Source organism: Pristiophorus japonicus, chromosome 5 (assembly GCF_044704955.1).
Source record: "Pristiophorus japonicus isolate sPriJap1 chromosome 5, sPriJap1.hap1, whole genome shotgun sequence".
NCBI classification, from domain to species: domain Eukaryota; kingdom Metazoa; phylum Chordata; class Chondrichthyes; family Pristiophoridae; genus Pristiophorus; species Pristiophorus japonicus.
This window is the reverse complement of record NC_091981.1, coordinates 294,421,548-294,436,972: the sequence shown is the minus strand read 5'-3', so window position 1 is coordinate 294,436,972 and position 15,425 is coordinate 294,421,548. Positions and strand designations below refer to the sequence as shown.

At 45.3% G+C, this 15,425-nt stretch overlaps 1 protein-coding gene across 20 annotated transcripts in view; it reads left to right on the top strand.

The window, feature by feature from the left end:
- LOC139264761 (uncharacterized) overlaps window positions 1-15,425 on the top strand; it is a 460,034-nt gene that overhangs the window by 290,283 nt on the left and 154,326 nt on the right. For 18 of the 20 annotated variants that reach the window (XM_070881860.1, XM_070881862.1, XM_070881861.1 and 15 more), the window contains 3 exons: window positions 1,058-1,171; window positions 4,570-4,620; window positions 5,049-5,114. In XM_070881860.1, coding sequence (XP_070737961.1) covers window positions 1,058-1,171; window positions 4,570-4,620; window positions 5,049-5,114 — 231 coding nt within the window. The remainder of the gene's footprint in view (window positions 1-1,057; window positions 1,172-4,569; window positions 4,621-5,048; window positions 5,115-15,425) is intronic. The other 2 variants (XM_070881849.1, XM_070881855.1) reach the window with 2 other exon arrangements.

Below are 15,425 nucleotides of genomic sequence, written 5' to 3'. Positions count from 1 at the left end.
TGAAAATCCTATCGTCCGACTCGACTGCGCGGCAACGACACAGGCTACACAACTTAGCGGCGAGATGATTCAATCCGAACGACCAGATCTCACCCTCAGGGCTCCTACAATTTAAGTTAAAGCAATATTGCGAATTTACGTTTTCCAGACTACATTTCAGATCCCTCAATAGATTACTTCATTAGACACCTCCTTTCCAGGACAAAAAAAGAAGATTTTTCCAGTCTTTTCTCATATCTCAGATCCCCGACATCAGCCTCCAGTACTTGAATATCTTCCTTGTGTCTCGGTGAGCAGAACTGGACACAGTACTCCAGGTGCGGTCCGACCAAAGAGATGTGCAGTTTGATCACCTGACTTGTATCTTACTCCTCTGGCTCTGTGGTCTAACATTCTACTGACTTGAACATATTGTGTGTCAAATCTACTAAGATTCTTAGATCTCTTCCTTCTCATCATTAGCTATTTCAACACCATTCATGAAGGATGTATGTGTCTTATTTTTCCACCTTACGTGCAGTGCTTTGTACTTGCCTGCATTAAATTTCACCTGCCATTTATCTGTCCAAATGTCCAAATTGTTGTGCTGCTTCCTCCAACTCCATTGCCCCTCACGGGTTGGCATTATCAGCAAATTTAACCACTATGCATTAAGTGTCCAGGGCCGATATTCAGTCACACCCCATTTGGGGGCGGTAACCGAGGCAGGAGTCGCAAACTATGCAAATTTCTCCTCGAGTCTACATACATACACCATTACAATATTTATAGAAAATAATGCAAATGGAAAGAATAGAAATTCAAGCATAAATGTGACTATAATTCACCATGTAGAGATAGTAAATAGCTTTGAAATAACAGCCAGTGGACGTGCCAAAGGACTGCATGCTTATATATTGAATATTTTGACTGTCAAAGTATTTTTTGACCAGCAAATGTAATGAGTAAGCAACCTAACTTGCTCCTAAAAGTGTGAAGTTCTAGTCCTGCCTGGGGTCATTTATTTGTTTGTATTGTAGATCTTTAACAGTTCAAAAACTGTTGTTTCCTTTCACAGAACAACCACGAGTTGCCAAAAATTTAACTGACGAAGAGATGGCATGCTATTTCGTAAAAAATAAGCCTACTCTTCAAGAGAGATATCTACCTAAACAACCAGAGGTAGTAAAAAGTAAGTTTGAGAGACTTAAAACAAATTTAGGCTTGCAGGGAAAAAGGCACGCCAGACTCCATGTGACCAGTAATATGATGGTGGACACAAGGGGGCCGAAATTTCCGTTTCTATTGCGACTGCCGTTAGCGCTTCTGGGAGGCGCTATCAGGGCACAAAATGGTTTTCTCCCGGGCATGGCGCTAAAATCGCCCCCCCCCGGAATTTGGCGGGGATTTTGCGGAGGGTGCCTTGCTCCTGCCAGGAGAGGCCCCGCTTGGCTGCGCATAGCTATGATGACGTCGTCACCATGTGCAATGCCCCATCACCGCCCCAGAAGTGAAATTCGGCCACACACCCTCACTTACCGCCTGGCAGTGACAACAGCTTCAGCTGCCGAGTTGCAGTCGGGAATCAACTGGAGCAGTGCTATTTAAAGGTGCCACCTTGAAACATAATTTCTGCCGGACATTTCTTTTTTCTGCTTTCCAACAAATAGGCAGAGTTGCTGGTGGACCAATGGCAGCGATACTTATTTCAAAGATTGTTCTGCCTCCTAACTAGTCCCCTGTATCACTAAAGGCAGATTTGAAATTACAACATTTCTTTTAACATAGAAACATAGAAAATATGTGCAGGAGTAGGCCATTCGGCCCTTCGAGGCTGCACCACCATTCAATATGATCATGGCTGATCATGCAACTTCAGTTTCCTGCTTTCTCTCCATACCCTGTGATCCCTTTAGTCGTAAGGGCCACATCTAACTCCCTTTTGAATATATCTAACGAACTGGCCTCAACAACTTTCCGTGGTAGAGAATTCCACAGGTTCACAACTCTCTGAGTGAAGAGGTTTCTCCTCATCTTGGCCCTAAATGGCTTACCCGTTATCCTTAGACTGTGTCCCCTCGTTCTGGACTTCCCCAACATTGAGAACATTCTTCCTGCATCTAACCTGCCCAATTCTGTCAGAATTTTATATGTTTCTATGAGAGCCCCTGAATTCCAGTGAATATAAATAAGCCTAGCCGATCCAGTCTTTCTTCATATGTCAGCCCTGCCATCCCAGGATTCAGTCTGGTGAACCTTCGCAGGTATATAAATGTACTGTTGAATGGTGATGCCGGCAATGCTAATGGGAGAAATGTAATGAATACTTCAAAAAGTGATGTAAGTGACAAGTTTGTACTGCTGAACAATGATGCCAGTAATGCTAACGTGACAAATGTTAACTAACAAAGGCAGGTATCCAAATGTAACCTTGTACAGAGATTCAGATAGACACAAGAAAGCATTGTGTGACAAATGTGAAAGTGTAAAGAGATATAACAATTTCGAGTCAGCTAGTTGTGGTCGGAGCCAATGTATCATGTATGCTAATGATAGAATAAGAAATGATACTGGGTTCTACATGTATACTGACAATGCCAAAGGTAACCCCCACGTGGGAAACACCCAGGTCCAGTGGGCTACCTGATCATGTAGCCTGCGCTTCTGGGACCAATGTGATGCCCCAGGAAAGGTTCACACACACCCAGTGGGAGCATACCCACTGCAGGGACAGCTGTCAATGGACAGCACAGCCACCACCACTGGCAACCTGCCCCAGATCGGTCCTACGCCCCCTGGCCACCAGAACCAGCACCGGAAGCAAGAGGCCAGTACCCTCCAGCTTTCCTGGTGAACCTGGGATGACCAGATTTCTCCCACCAATGGAGGACAAGGAGGCCACACCATCCTGTGGCCCTGCCCACCACTAAATGCCACCACCCACCCATTCAACAATGTATGTACCTTACCCATAACAACATGTACTTGCTCCACCACTGCGGAACCCTCCAACAGTGACATACCCACGTGGTCTATGTATTGGAGGGGAAAATGGATGTGTGCAGCCACGAATACATGGATCACAGCCGGCACCCACACAACTCTCACCACAACTCCCCACCGTCCACTACTGACCACCTCTCCATGTCATGGCAATAAGGACTTGGGAAAGGCTTAGCAGGGAGTGTTGTTATGTATGCATGTTAATATATGTACTGTAACACTAGACCACTGAATGTACCTTCACCCTATATACAGCATACCTGTACCACCAGAGGGTGCTGCTGCTGGAGACCTAAGGGTCACCTGTACACTGCAGGTAACCATGTATAAAAGGGAGCTAACCTCTTGGTGTCCTCATTCTAGGAGCTGCAATAAAGGACTAAGGTCACTACAGTTCAAGAACTATACCTTTACCTTGTGGAGTTGTTATTAGAGTGCTTGCATATACTACAGTTGTCTCGGCTGCGGAAAGTGTCCAGGACTTCCCACATGCCGCAGGATGTGCACTCCACAGGACTGAGCTGCACTGCCATCCATCTAGTTAGCCTTATCTAGTTTAAAATCTACTTAAAAAGAAATAGAGAAAAGAGAGCTACTCACCAACTCACCTCACCGACCTCTGTGGCCTCCCGATGTCTCGGCCTCCGAACTCCCAACCTAAAAGAAATAGAGAAAAGAGAGCTACTCACCAACTCACCTCACCGAACTCTGTGGCCTCCCGACCTCCGAGTTCCCAACCTGCCGGCCTTCAAACTCCCGACCTACTTAAAAAGAAATAAAGAAAAGAGAGCTACTTACCAACTCACCTCACTGACCTCCTGGCCTCCGAACTCCCGTCGTCCCAACTCCCAACTCACCGACTTCAGGGCCTCCCGACTCACCGATCTCAGGGCCTCCGACTCACCGACCTCAGGGCCTCCGAACTCCCGACCTCTCGACAGAAAGTTGTTGAGGCCAGTTCGTTAGATTTTTCAAAAGGGCGTTAGATGTGGCCCTTTCGGCTAAAGGGATCAAGGGGTATGGAGAGAAAGCAGGAGTGGGGTTCTGAAGTTGCATGATCAGCCATGATCATATTGAATGGTGGTGCAGGCTCGAAGGGCCGAACGGCCTACTCCAACACCTATTTTCTATGTTACCTGGTCCATGCAGGAGGGTGGGTATTACTACAGCCCTGTAGACCATAAGCTTGGTGGTGGTTTTGAGGGCCTGGTCTTCAAACACTCTTTTCCTCAGGTCTTAAATTGAAAGCATTAGTGATCCAACACTCTGAGGCACTGAACAGCAAGGCACTGGTTCTTGAACACAATTCAGGATATGGTGAACTTCACAGCTCACTTTGTCCATCAGAGTCAATGAAGGCCAGATGACCACTTGGTTAATGTTAGAGATGGAAAAACCAAAAGATGTTCAGTATATTCATCTCTAATAATTCCAGGTAGGAATGTTGTAGAATAAAGAACGAGTTACAGATCTGGGCTCTATTTGTCCACGTTATGAGACACATATACTGTTAATGGTCAGCTAAATGTTTTCAACTTGTCTTTGATGTATAATATGAGCGCTGAGGACTTCTGCTTTCTTTCATAGCAGCATTAAGAATGAATGCAGGTGAACGAATAATGCCAGAGTTTGTATACCGTAAGTACAATCATAGATAGTCTTAAATTGAAAGACATTTAGGTATGTTTCAGAAAAAGACCTTGGAAGGCATTCGAGCACTGGTGATCCAACACTCTGTGGGACTGAACAGCAAGGCACTGGTTCTTGAACACAATTCAGGATATGGTGAACTTCACAGCTCAGTTAGTCCACCAGAGTCAATGAAGGCCAGGTGACCACTTGGTTAATGTTAGAGATGGAAAAACCAAAAGATGTTCAGTATACTCATCTCTAATAGTTCCAGGCAGGAAAGTTGTAGAATAGAGAGCAAGTCACAGATCTGGGTTCTATCTGTCCACATTATGAGTCACATATACTGTTAATGGTCAGTCAGCTCATTGTATTCAGCATTTTCATTGATGTATAATTTGTGTACTAAGACCTTCTCCTTTCTTTAATGGTGGCAGGTGAAATGAGCGCAGATTCACTTGAAATGAGTGATGATTCACTGGATGAACCACGGAATTTATGCCGTAAGTGCAAATATAAATAGTCTTAAATTCAAAGATATGTGGGTTTGTTTTAAAATTAGGAGTTCAAGCATTGGTGCTCCAACACTCTGTGGGATTAAACAGCAATTAAACAGGGATTAAACGGAGTGCAGCAGCTCAGAGTGGGAAACCTGAGAGTTTGAGCGGCAGCGTACCTGAGTGGGAGCAGACTGAGGACCGAGAGTGAGGTAAAAGCCACAGCAGACTTGCAACTTCAAGGAATCTAATACAGCCACACTGTAATCTCCTGGACTAGTTTCCATCACCTGGTTGGGTGGGAAAGGAATTGTCCCAGATTTTTTCCCCAATTGGCCTGGGTTTTTCTGGTTTTTTGCCTCTCCCAGGATATCTCACGGCTCCGGGTGAGAAGAACTCTGCTGTGTGACATCACTGGTAAGGCAGGTAAGTGATTGGTAGTGATTGTGGGCTAAGTTTTTCTTTTAACTTAACATATAGCATATAACTAAATTCTAAAAACAACCTTTAACTAATTTAATAAACTATATAGGTTAAATACTTTGATTAACACTAAATTACTTAATTAAATAATACAATGGGAAAACAGGAGATGTGTTGCTGCTGCAATATGTGGGAGCTTCTGGACGTTTTGGTCCAGGGCGACTACATCTGCGGTAAGTGTCTGCGACTCGACGAACTTTGGCTTCGAGTTGAGGAGCTGCAGTCCGAGCTGCAGACATTGCGAGACATCAGGGAGGGAGAAAGTTACCTGGACCTTTTGCTCCAGGAGGCAGCCACACCCTCTAGATTAAATACTTTAGAATTGACACATGGCCAGGGACAGGAGGGTGTGAGGCAGGTAATATTGCAGGAGGTAGTATTGCAGGAGTCTCAGTCCCTGCACATGTCCAATATATTTGAGGTTCTTGCAATCCTTAAGGACAAGTGTGCAGACTGTGGGGTGGAAGAGCAGACTGACCAAGGCACTGTGGTGCAGAAAGCCATTCAAATGAGGGGGGAGTAAAGAGGCAGGTGGTTTTAGTATGGGACAGTATAGTTAGGGGGATAGATAGGGTTCTCTGCAGCTGAGAGTGTGGGTCCCAAAGGCTGTGTTGCCTATCCGGTGCCAGGGTAAAGGACATTTCCTCTGGGCTGGAGAAGAACTTGGAGTGGGAGGGGGAGGATTCATTTGTCATGGTACATGTAGGTATCAATGGCATAGTTAGGACTAAGAAAGAGATTCTGCTCAGAGAGGTTGAGCAGTTAGGGACTAAATTGAAAAGCAGAACCACAAAGGTAATAATCTCTGCATTATTACCTGAGCCACGAACAAATTGGCACAGGGTCAATAGAATCAGGGAGATGAATGCATGGCTCAGAGGTTGGTATGGGAGAAGTGGGTTTCGATTCGTGGGGCACTGGCACCAATACTCGGGAAAGAGAGAGCTGTTCCTTGGGGACGGACTACACTTGAACTATGCTGAGACCAGAGTTCTAGCGAATCGAATAACTATGGAGGTAGACAGGGCTTTAAACTAAATGGGGGGGGGGGGGGGTGGGAAAGACAGTCGCAGAGGAGAGAAATCTAGAATGCTAAAGAGAAAAGAAAAGGAAGCAATGCAGGAAAGTGATTGTGAGCATACAAACAAAAGAGTGCACGAACAAATAGGGTCTAGGTAAAAAAAAAATAGTGATAAGACGAATAGGGCTGTAGTACAACATAATGATAAGATGTCTGTAGTGTATGGAGAAAGAGTCAGACTGAACATTGTGAGCTCAAAGTAAAGTGTGACCGTAGTCTTTTATTGCAGGTCTCCAGAGTGCTTCTCCAACCTGTGAAGCCTCCTTAAATACCTGTGCTCCCAAGGGATTATGGGATCCCTTGGGACTCCATGGTATGAGCTGTACAGCGTAAATACAAGTTTACATATATAACAACGCTCCCCCCTCCCCCCCAAAGTCAATAGTGTAACTATTTACAATGTGAGTCAATCTGGGGCCCTTCTTGCCCTGGTTGATTATCTCGGCGTGCAAGCTGGTGTTGTTGAATCATTTGTTCGGCCCTCACTGGGCTGCTGTGCAGCTGGCCTTGTTGGGCTGACTGGTGTGTTGGGCCCTGCTGGGCTGCTATGGATGATGGGTTCTGCTTCATGGTCAACCGTGATGCCGGTTGCCACTGTTGTATATGTTGGGAGATCAAAAACGGTAGGGTCCAAGGTCGGTTGCTCAGGATAGTCTGTGAATCTGAGTTTGATTTGGTCCAAGTGTTTCCGGTAAATGAGTCCATTTGAAAGTTTGACCCGAAACACGCTGCTCCCCTCTTTGGCCATGACAGTGCCGGGAAGCCACTTGGGACCTTGTCCATAATTTAATAAAAATACAGGATCATTGATTTCAATCTCACGTGACACATTTGCGCTTTATTGAAGCCTCCTGCTCTCTACCTGTTCATGTAGATCAGCGTGAACTAACGAGAGCCTCGTCTTAAGTGCTCTTTTCACGAGTAGTTCAGCAGGTGGGATCCCAGTGAGTGAGTGGGGTCTCGTTCGGTAGCTAAGCAGGACTTGGGATAGGCGAGTCTGCAGTGAGCCTTCAGTTACCCTCTTCAAGCTTTAATGGTTTGCACTGCTCTCTCTGCCTGACCATTGGACGCTGGTTTAAATGGGGCAGATGTGACATGTTTGATCCCGTTACGGGTCATAAATTCTTTGAACTCAGCACTGCTAAAACATGGCCCATTGTCGCTCACCAGGACATCGGGTAGGCCGTGTGTGCCAGGACATCGGGTAGGCCGTGTGTGGCAAACATGGCCCGCAGGCTTTCAGTAGTGGCAGTGGATGTGCTAGCCGACATTATCTCACATTCAATCCACTTGGAGTACGCGTCTACAACCACAAGGAACATTTTACCCAAGAACGGGCCTGCATAGTTGACGTGTACCTTAGACCATGGTTTGGAGGGCCAAGACCATAAACTTAACGGCGCCTCCCTGGGTACATTGCTTAACTGAGAACATGTATTACATCTGTGAACGCAGGACGTTTCTATGAGATCCCCTCTCATCCTTCTAAACTCCAGTGTATAAAGGCCCAGTTGATCCAGTCTCTCCTCATATGTCAGTCCAGCCATCCCTGGAATCAGTCTGGTGAAACTTCGCTGCACTCCCTCAATAGCAAGAACGTCCTTCCTCAGATTAGGAGACCAAAACTGAACACAATATTCCAGGTGAGGCCTCACCAAGGTCCTGTACAACTGCAGTAAGACCGCCCTGCTCCTATACTCAAATCCCCTAGCTATGAAAACCAACATGCCATTTGCCTTCTTCACCGCCTGCTGTACCTGCATGCCAACTTTCAATGACTGATGAACCATTACACCCAGGTCTCGTTGCACCTCCCCTTTTCCTAATCTGCCGCCATTCAGATAATATTCTGCCTTCGTGTTTTTGCCCCTGTTAGCGTTAGTGTTTTCTCAGAAGAATCACTCAACACTCAGAGTTGGTTCCAATGCTGATGCGGCCTTTATTACGCTTAGCGGGGAGGAAATCACAAGACTGAGTCCAGGCTTCTCTCCACAGAACAAAGGGTTACATTCACTTTTATATGTTTCACAACAGTTACAAACATTTTACTACAGTTACACAGCCCATCACGGCTGGCCACAAGCCAATCACAACGATTATAGATTACATATAGGTTCTTTTAACCCAATAGAATTCCCCTTATGTCTCAGGAACCATGTGTTCGTCTCTTGTCAGCTTGGGCTGATTGATATAGGTTCTCTCACTAGTTCTTTCTTCTTGGAGAAATAATTGGTTTATAACCTTGTTTACAGGAGATGGGTTCTCTTATCTCTTTCTTCCTGGGGAATTAATTGGTTTATGGCCTTGAATACGGGAGATGGATTCTCTCCTCATTATTCTTATCCTGCATCCAAGGCATTCCTATAGTGGGCCTCACAGGGTTATTGCTCGGTCATTGAACATTCAACAGTTCACAGCTTGACTACCTGATTTCCCATCATGCTTGGGCAGCCATTTTATGTGTGGCCACTTTAAACTTATATGCGTTTAGATATATCTAGCAGGTGCCTAATGCCTAGTATTCTGGTATATTCTAAAGGTGCCTACCTCCTACAACAGCCCCCAAAGTGGATAACCTCACATTTATCTGCATTATACTGCGTCTGCCATGCATTTGCCCACTAACCTGTCCAAGTCGCCCTGCAGCCTCTTAAGTCCTCCTCACAGCTCACACCACCACCTAGTTTAGTGTCATCCGCAAACTTGGAGATATTACACTCAATTCCTTCATCTAAATCGTTAATGTATATTGCAAAGAGCTGAGGTCCCAGCACTGAGCCCTGCGGCACTCCACTAGTCACTGCCTGTCATTCTGAAAAGGACCCGTTTATCCCGACTCTCTGCTTCCTGTCTGCCAAGCAGTTCTCTATCCACGTCAGTACATTACCCCCAATTCCATGCGCTTTAATTTTGCACACCAATCTCTTGTGTGGGACCTTGTCAAAAGCCTTTTGAAAGTCCAAATACATCACATCCACTGGTTCTCCCTTGTCCACTCTGCTAGTTACATCCTCAAAAAATTCCAGAAGATTCGTCAAGCATGATTTCCCCTTCATAATCCATTCTGACTTGGTCCAATCCTGTCACTGCTTTCCAAATGCGTTGCTATTTCATCCTTAATGATTGATTCCAACATTTTCCCCACTACTGATGTCAGGCTAACTGGTCTATAATTACCCGTTTTCTCTCTCCCTCCTTTTTTAAAAAGTGGTGTTACATTAGCTACCCTCCAGTCCATAGGAATAGATCCAGAAACAATAGATTGTTGGAAAATGATCACCAATGCATCACTATTTCTAGGGTCACTTCCTTAAGTACTCTGGTGTGTAGACTATCAGGCCCCGGGGATTTATCGGCCTTCAATCCCATCATTTTCCCTAACACAATTTCCCGCCTGATAAGGATATCCTTCAGTTCCTCCTTCTCACTAGACCTACTGTCCCCTAGTACATTCGGAAAGTTATTTATGTCTTCCTTCATGAATTTGTTCAATTGATCTGCCATTTCTTTGTTCCCCATTATAAATTAACCTGAATCCGACTGCAAAGGACATATGTTTGTCTTCACTAATCTTTTTCTCTTCACATATTTATAGAAGCTTTTGTAGTCAGTTTTTATGTTCCCTGCAAACTTCCTTTCATACTCTATTTTCCCCCTCTTAATTAAACCCTTAGTCTTCCTCTGTTGAATTCTAAATTTCTCCCAGTCCTCAGGTTTGTTGCTTTTTCTAGCCAAATTATATGCCTCTTCCTTGGCTTTAACACTATCCTTAATTTCCCTTGTTAGCCATGGTTGAGCCATCTTCCCCGTTTTATTTTTACTCCAGACAGGGATGTACAATTGCTGAAGTTCATCCATGTGATCTTTAAATGTTTGCCATTGCTTATCCACCGTCAACCCTTTAAGTATCATTTGCCAGTCTATTCTAGCCAATTCATGCCTCATGCTGTCGAAGTTACCTTTCCTTAAGTTCAAGACCCTAGTTTCTGAATTAACTGTCACTCTCCATCTTAATAAAGAATTCTACCATATTATGGTCACTCTTCCCCAAGGGGCCTCGCACAACAAGATTGCTAATTAGTCCCTTCTCATTACACATCGCCCAGTCTAGGATGGCCAGCTCCCTAGTTGGTTCCTCGACATATTGGTCAAGAAAACCATCCCTAATACACTCCAGGAAATCCTCCTCCACCGCATTGGTTAGCCCAATCTATATGTAAATTAAAGTCACCATGAGAACTGCTGTACATTTATTGCACACATCCCTTATTTCTTGTTTGATGCTATCTCCAACCTCACTACTACTGTTTGCTGGCCTGTACACAACTCCCACCAGTGTTTTCTGCCCTTTGGTATTCCGTAGCTCTACCCATACCGATTCCACATCATCCTTCCTTACTATTGCGTTAATTTCCTCTTTAACCAGCAACACTTCCCCGCCTCCTTTTCCTTTCTGTCTATCCTTCCTAATTGTTGAATACCCCTGGATGTTGAGTTCCCAGCCTTGGTCACCCTGGAGCCATGTCTCCGTGATGCCAATTACATCATATCCATTAACTGCTATCTGCGCAGTTAATTCGTCCACCTTATTCCGAATGCTCCTCGCATTGAGGCACAGAGCCTTCAGGTTTGTCTTTTTAACACACTTTGCTCCTTTAGAATTTTGCTGTAATGTGGCCCTTTTTGTTTTTTGCCTTGGGTTTCTCTGCCCTCCACCTTTGCTATTCTCCTTTCTATCTTTTGCCCCTGTCTCCCTTTTATTGCCCTCTGTCCCCCTCCGAGGAAGACTTGCTTCCATTCCTGAAGTGAGTTCTTTGGTGGCTGAACAGTCCAATACGAGAGCCTCAGACTCTGTCACAGGTGGGACAAACAGTTGTTGAGGGAAGGGGTGGATGAATCTGGTTTGCCGCACGCTCCTCCCGCTGCCTGCGCTTGACCTCTGCACGCTCTCAACATTGAGACTCGAAGTGCTCAATGTCCTCCAGGATTCACTTTCTCCACTTAGGGCGGTCTTTGGCCAGGGTCTCCCAAGTGTCAGTGGTGATGTTGCACTTTATCAAGGAGGCTTTGAGGGTGTCCTTGTAATGTTTCCGCTGCCCACCTTTGGCTCGTTTGCCGTGAAGGAGCTCCGTGTAGAGCACTTAGTTTGGCAGTATACTTGCAAGGAACATAAAAACCGACTGCAAACATTTCTACAAGTATATAAAAAGAAAGAAATTAGTGAAGACAAATGTAGGTCCTTTACAGTCAGAAATGGGAGAGTTTATAATGGAACAAGGAAATGGCAGAACAATTAAATAAATACTTTGGTTCTGTCTTCACGGAAGAGGACACAAATAATATCATAGAAATGCTAGGGAACCAAGGGTCGAGTGAGCTAGAGGAATGAAAGGAAATGATTATTAGTAAGAAAATAGTGCTGGAGAAACTAATGAGACTGAAAGCCAATAAATCCCCAGGGCCTGATAATCTGCATCCCAGAGTACTAAAAGAGGTAGCCATGGAATAGATTGTCATCTTCCAAAATTCTATAGATTATGGTAATTCCTGCAGATTGGAGGGTGACAAATATTTCCAAGTTTGCTGGCCACACAAAACTAAGAGGGATTGTGAGTTAGAACATAAGAAATAGGAGCAGGAGTAGGCCATATGACCCCTCGAGCCTGCTCTGCCATTTAAAACGATCATGGCTGATCTGATCATGGACTCAGGTCCAATTCCCTGCCTGCTCACCATAACCCCTTATTCCCTTATCTGAAAGGACCCCGCACTGGCCCGCTTCTATCCTGGGCTGAAGGGACCCCGCACCCGCCCGCTTCAATCGAGGAGGACAGACCCCGCTCGGGAGCGGAGGACAGACCCCGCTCGGGAGCGGAGGAGAGACCCAGCCCGGGAGCGGAGGACAGACCCCGCTCGGGAGCGGAGGACAGACCCCGCCCGGGAGCGGAGGACAGACCCTGCTTGGGAGCGGAGGACAGACCCTGCTCGGGAGCAGAGGACAGACCCAGCCCGGGAGCGGAGGACAGACCCAGCCCAGGAGCAGGGGCGAGAGCAGGTGTGGGCCGAAGGGACTCCGGGGCCGGCGCTGAACCGGCCGAAGGGGCTCCGGGGCCGGCATTGAACCGGCCGAAGGGACTCCGGGGCCGGCATTGAACCGGCCGAAGGGACTCAATTTAAAAAAAAACTTTTAATCAACTTTTAAACTTCTTAAACAATTTTGGAAAACTTTAAAATTTTTAATCAATTTGAAGAACTTTCTGTTTCTTTTTTTCTAACTTTTTAAACAACTTGATTTACATTTTAGACTTTTTAAAATCAATTTTATCAATTTTATTCATTTATTAAATTAAAAAAATAATTCAGAAATACTTTTAAACTCTTAAATTTTTAAAACAACTTGGAAGCCTTTGGGGACATTCTTAACTTTGGAAGAAACTTCCCAAACATTCCTCGGAACCCCAGCGGACAGCTGACCTTCCCAATGCCTGCCCCCCAACCAAGCCTCGGGCCATCGACCATCAATGGCGCTTTTGGTGTCGAGCTTGCAGCCAGTGCCGAGCTTGCGGCCAACACCTCGCCGTAGGCAATTATGCTTATACAGCAGTGCCTGGTCTCCAGTTGCCACTGGACCAAGACCTTGCTCAGCTAAGCCCATGTGGTTGCCGGTGTGCAGCGGCCAGCCCGCATTAAAAGAACTCACGCACAGGCATCTTCTACTTCGCTAATATGAAGTTCGGGACCTGGAATGTCAGGACCCTCATGGTTAATTCCAATAGCCTCCCTGGTAAACTGCGACATTACCACTGACACCTGGGAGTCCCCGGCCAAAGACTGCCCGAGGTGGAGAAAATGCATCCGGGAGGGCGTTAAGCTCTTCGAAGCTCAACGGCGCGAGCGTGAAGAGGTCAGGTGCAGGCAACGGTAGGAGAATGCGACAAATCAGTCCCACCCTCCCCTTCCCCGAACGAATGTCTGTGCCACCTGTGACAGGGACTGTGCTCTCGTATTGGACTGTTCAGCCACCAAAGGACTCACTTTAAGAACATAAGAACATAAGAACATAAGAATTTGGAACAGGAGTAGGCCATCTAGCCCCTCGAGCCTGCTCCGCCACTCAACAAGATCATGGCTGATCTGGCCGTGGACTCAGCTCCACTTACCCGTCCGCTTTTCATAACCCTTAATTCCCTTATTGGTTAAAAATCTATCTATCTGTGATTTGAATACATTCAATGAGCTAGCCTCAACTGCTTCCCTGGGCAGAGAATTCCACAGATTCACAACCCTCTGGGAGAAGAAATTCCTTCTCAACTCGGTTTTAAATTGGCTCCCCCGTATTTTGAGGCTGTGCCCCCTAGTTCTAGTCTCCCCGACTAGTGGAAACAACCTCTCTGCCTCGATCTTTTCTATCCCTTTCATTATTTTAAATGTTTCTATAAGATCACCCCTCATCCTTCTGAACTCCAACGAGTAAAGACCCAGTCTACTCAATCTATCATCATAACCAAGGAAATAAAGGAGAGTATCAAATTAAAAACCAATGCGTATAAGGTGGCCAAGGTTAGTGGGAAACTAGAAGATTGGGAAAATTTTAAATGACAGCAAAGAATGACTAAGAAAGCAATAAAGAAAGGAAAGATAGATTACGAAAGTAAACTGGCGCAAAACATAAAAACAGACAGTAAAAGCTTTTACCGATATATAAAACGGAAGAGAGTGACTAAAGTAAATGTTGGTCCCTTAGAAGATTTAATAATGGGAAATGTGGAAATGGCTGAGACCTTAAACAATTATTTTGCTTCCGTCTTCACAGTGGAAGCAACAAAAATAATGCCAAAATTTGCAGGCCACAGGAATGTGGGAAGGGACGATCTTGAGACAATCACTATCACTAGGGGAGTAATGCTGGACAGGCTAATGGGACTGAAGGTAGACAAGTCCCCTGGTCCTGATGAAATACATCCCAGGGTATTAAAAGAGATGGCTGAAGTTATAGCAGATGCATTCGTTATAATCTACCAAAATTCTCTGGACTCTGGGGAGGTACCAGCGGATTGTAGAGCAGCTAATGTAACGCCTCTATTTAAAAAAGGGGGCAGGCAAAAGGCAGGTAACTATAGGCCGGTTAGTTTAACATCTGTAGTGGGGAAAATGCTTGAAACTATCATTAAGAAAGAAATAGCGGGACATCTGGATAGGAATAGTGCAATCAAGCAGACGCAGCATGGATTCATGAAAGGGAAATCATGTTTAACTAACTTACTGGAATTCTTTGAGGATATAATGAGCATGGTGGATAGAGGTGTACCGATGGATGTGGTGTATTTAGATTTCCAAAAGGCATTCGATAAAGTGCCACACAAAAGGTTACTACAGAAGATAAAGGTATGCGGAGTCAGAGGAAATGTATTAGCATGGATAGAGAATTGGCTGGCGAACAGAAAGCAGAAAGTCGGGATAAATGGGTCCTTTTCTGGTTGGAAATCGGTGGTTAGTGGTGTGCCACAGGGATCAGTGCTGGGACCACAACTGTTTACAATATACATAGATGACCTAGAAGAGGGGACAGAGTGTAGTGCAACAAAATTTGCAGATGAACTAAGATTAGTGGGAATGTGGGTTGTGTAGAGGACTGCAAGGAGATTTGGATAGGTTAAGCGAATGGGCTAAGGTTTGGCAGATGGAATACAATGTCGGAAAGTGTGAGGTCATCCACCTTGGGAAAAAAAACAGTAAAAGGGAATATTATTTGA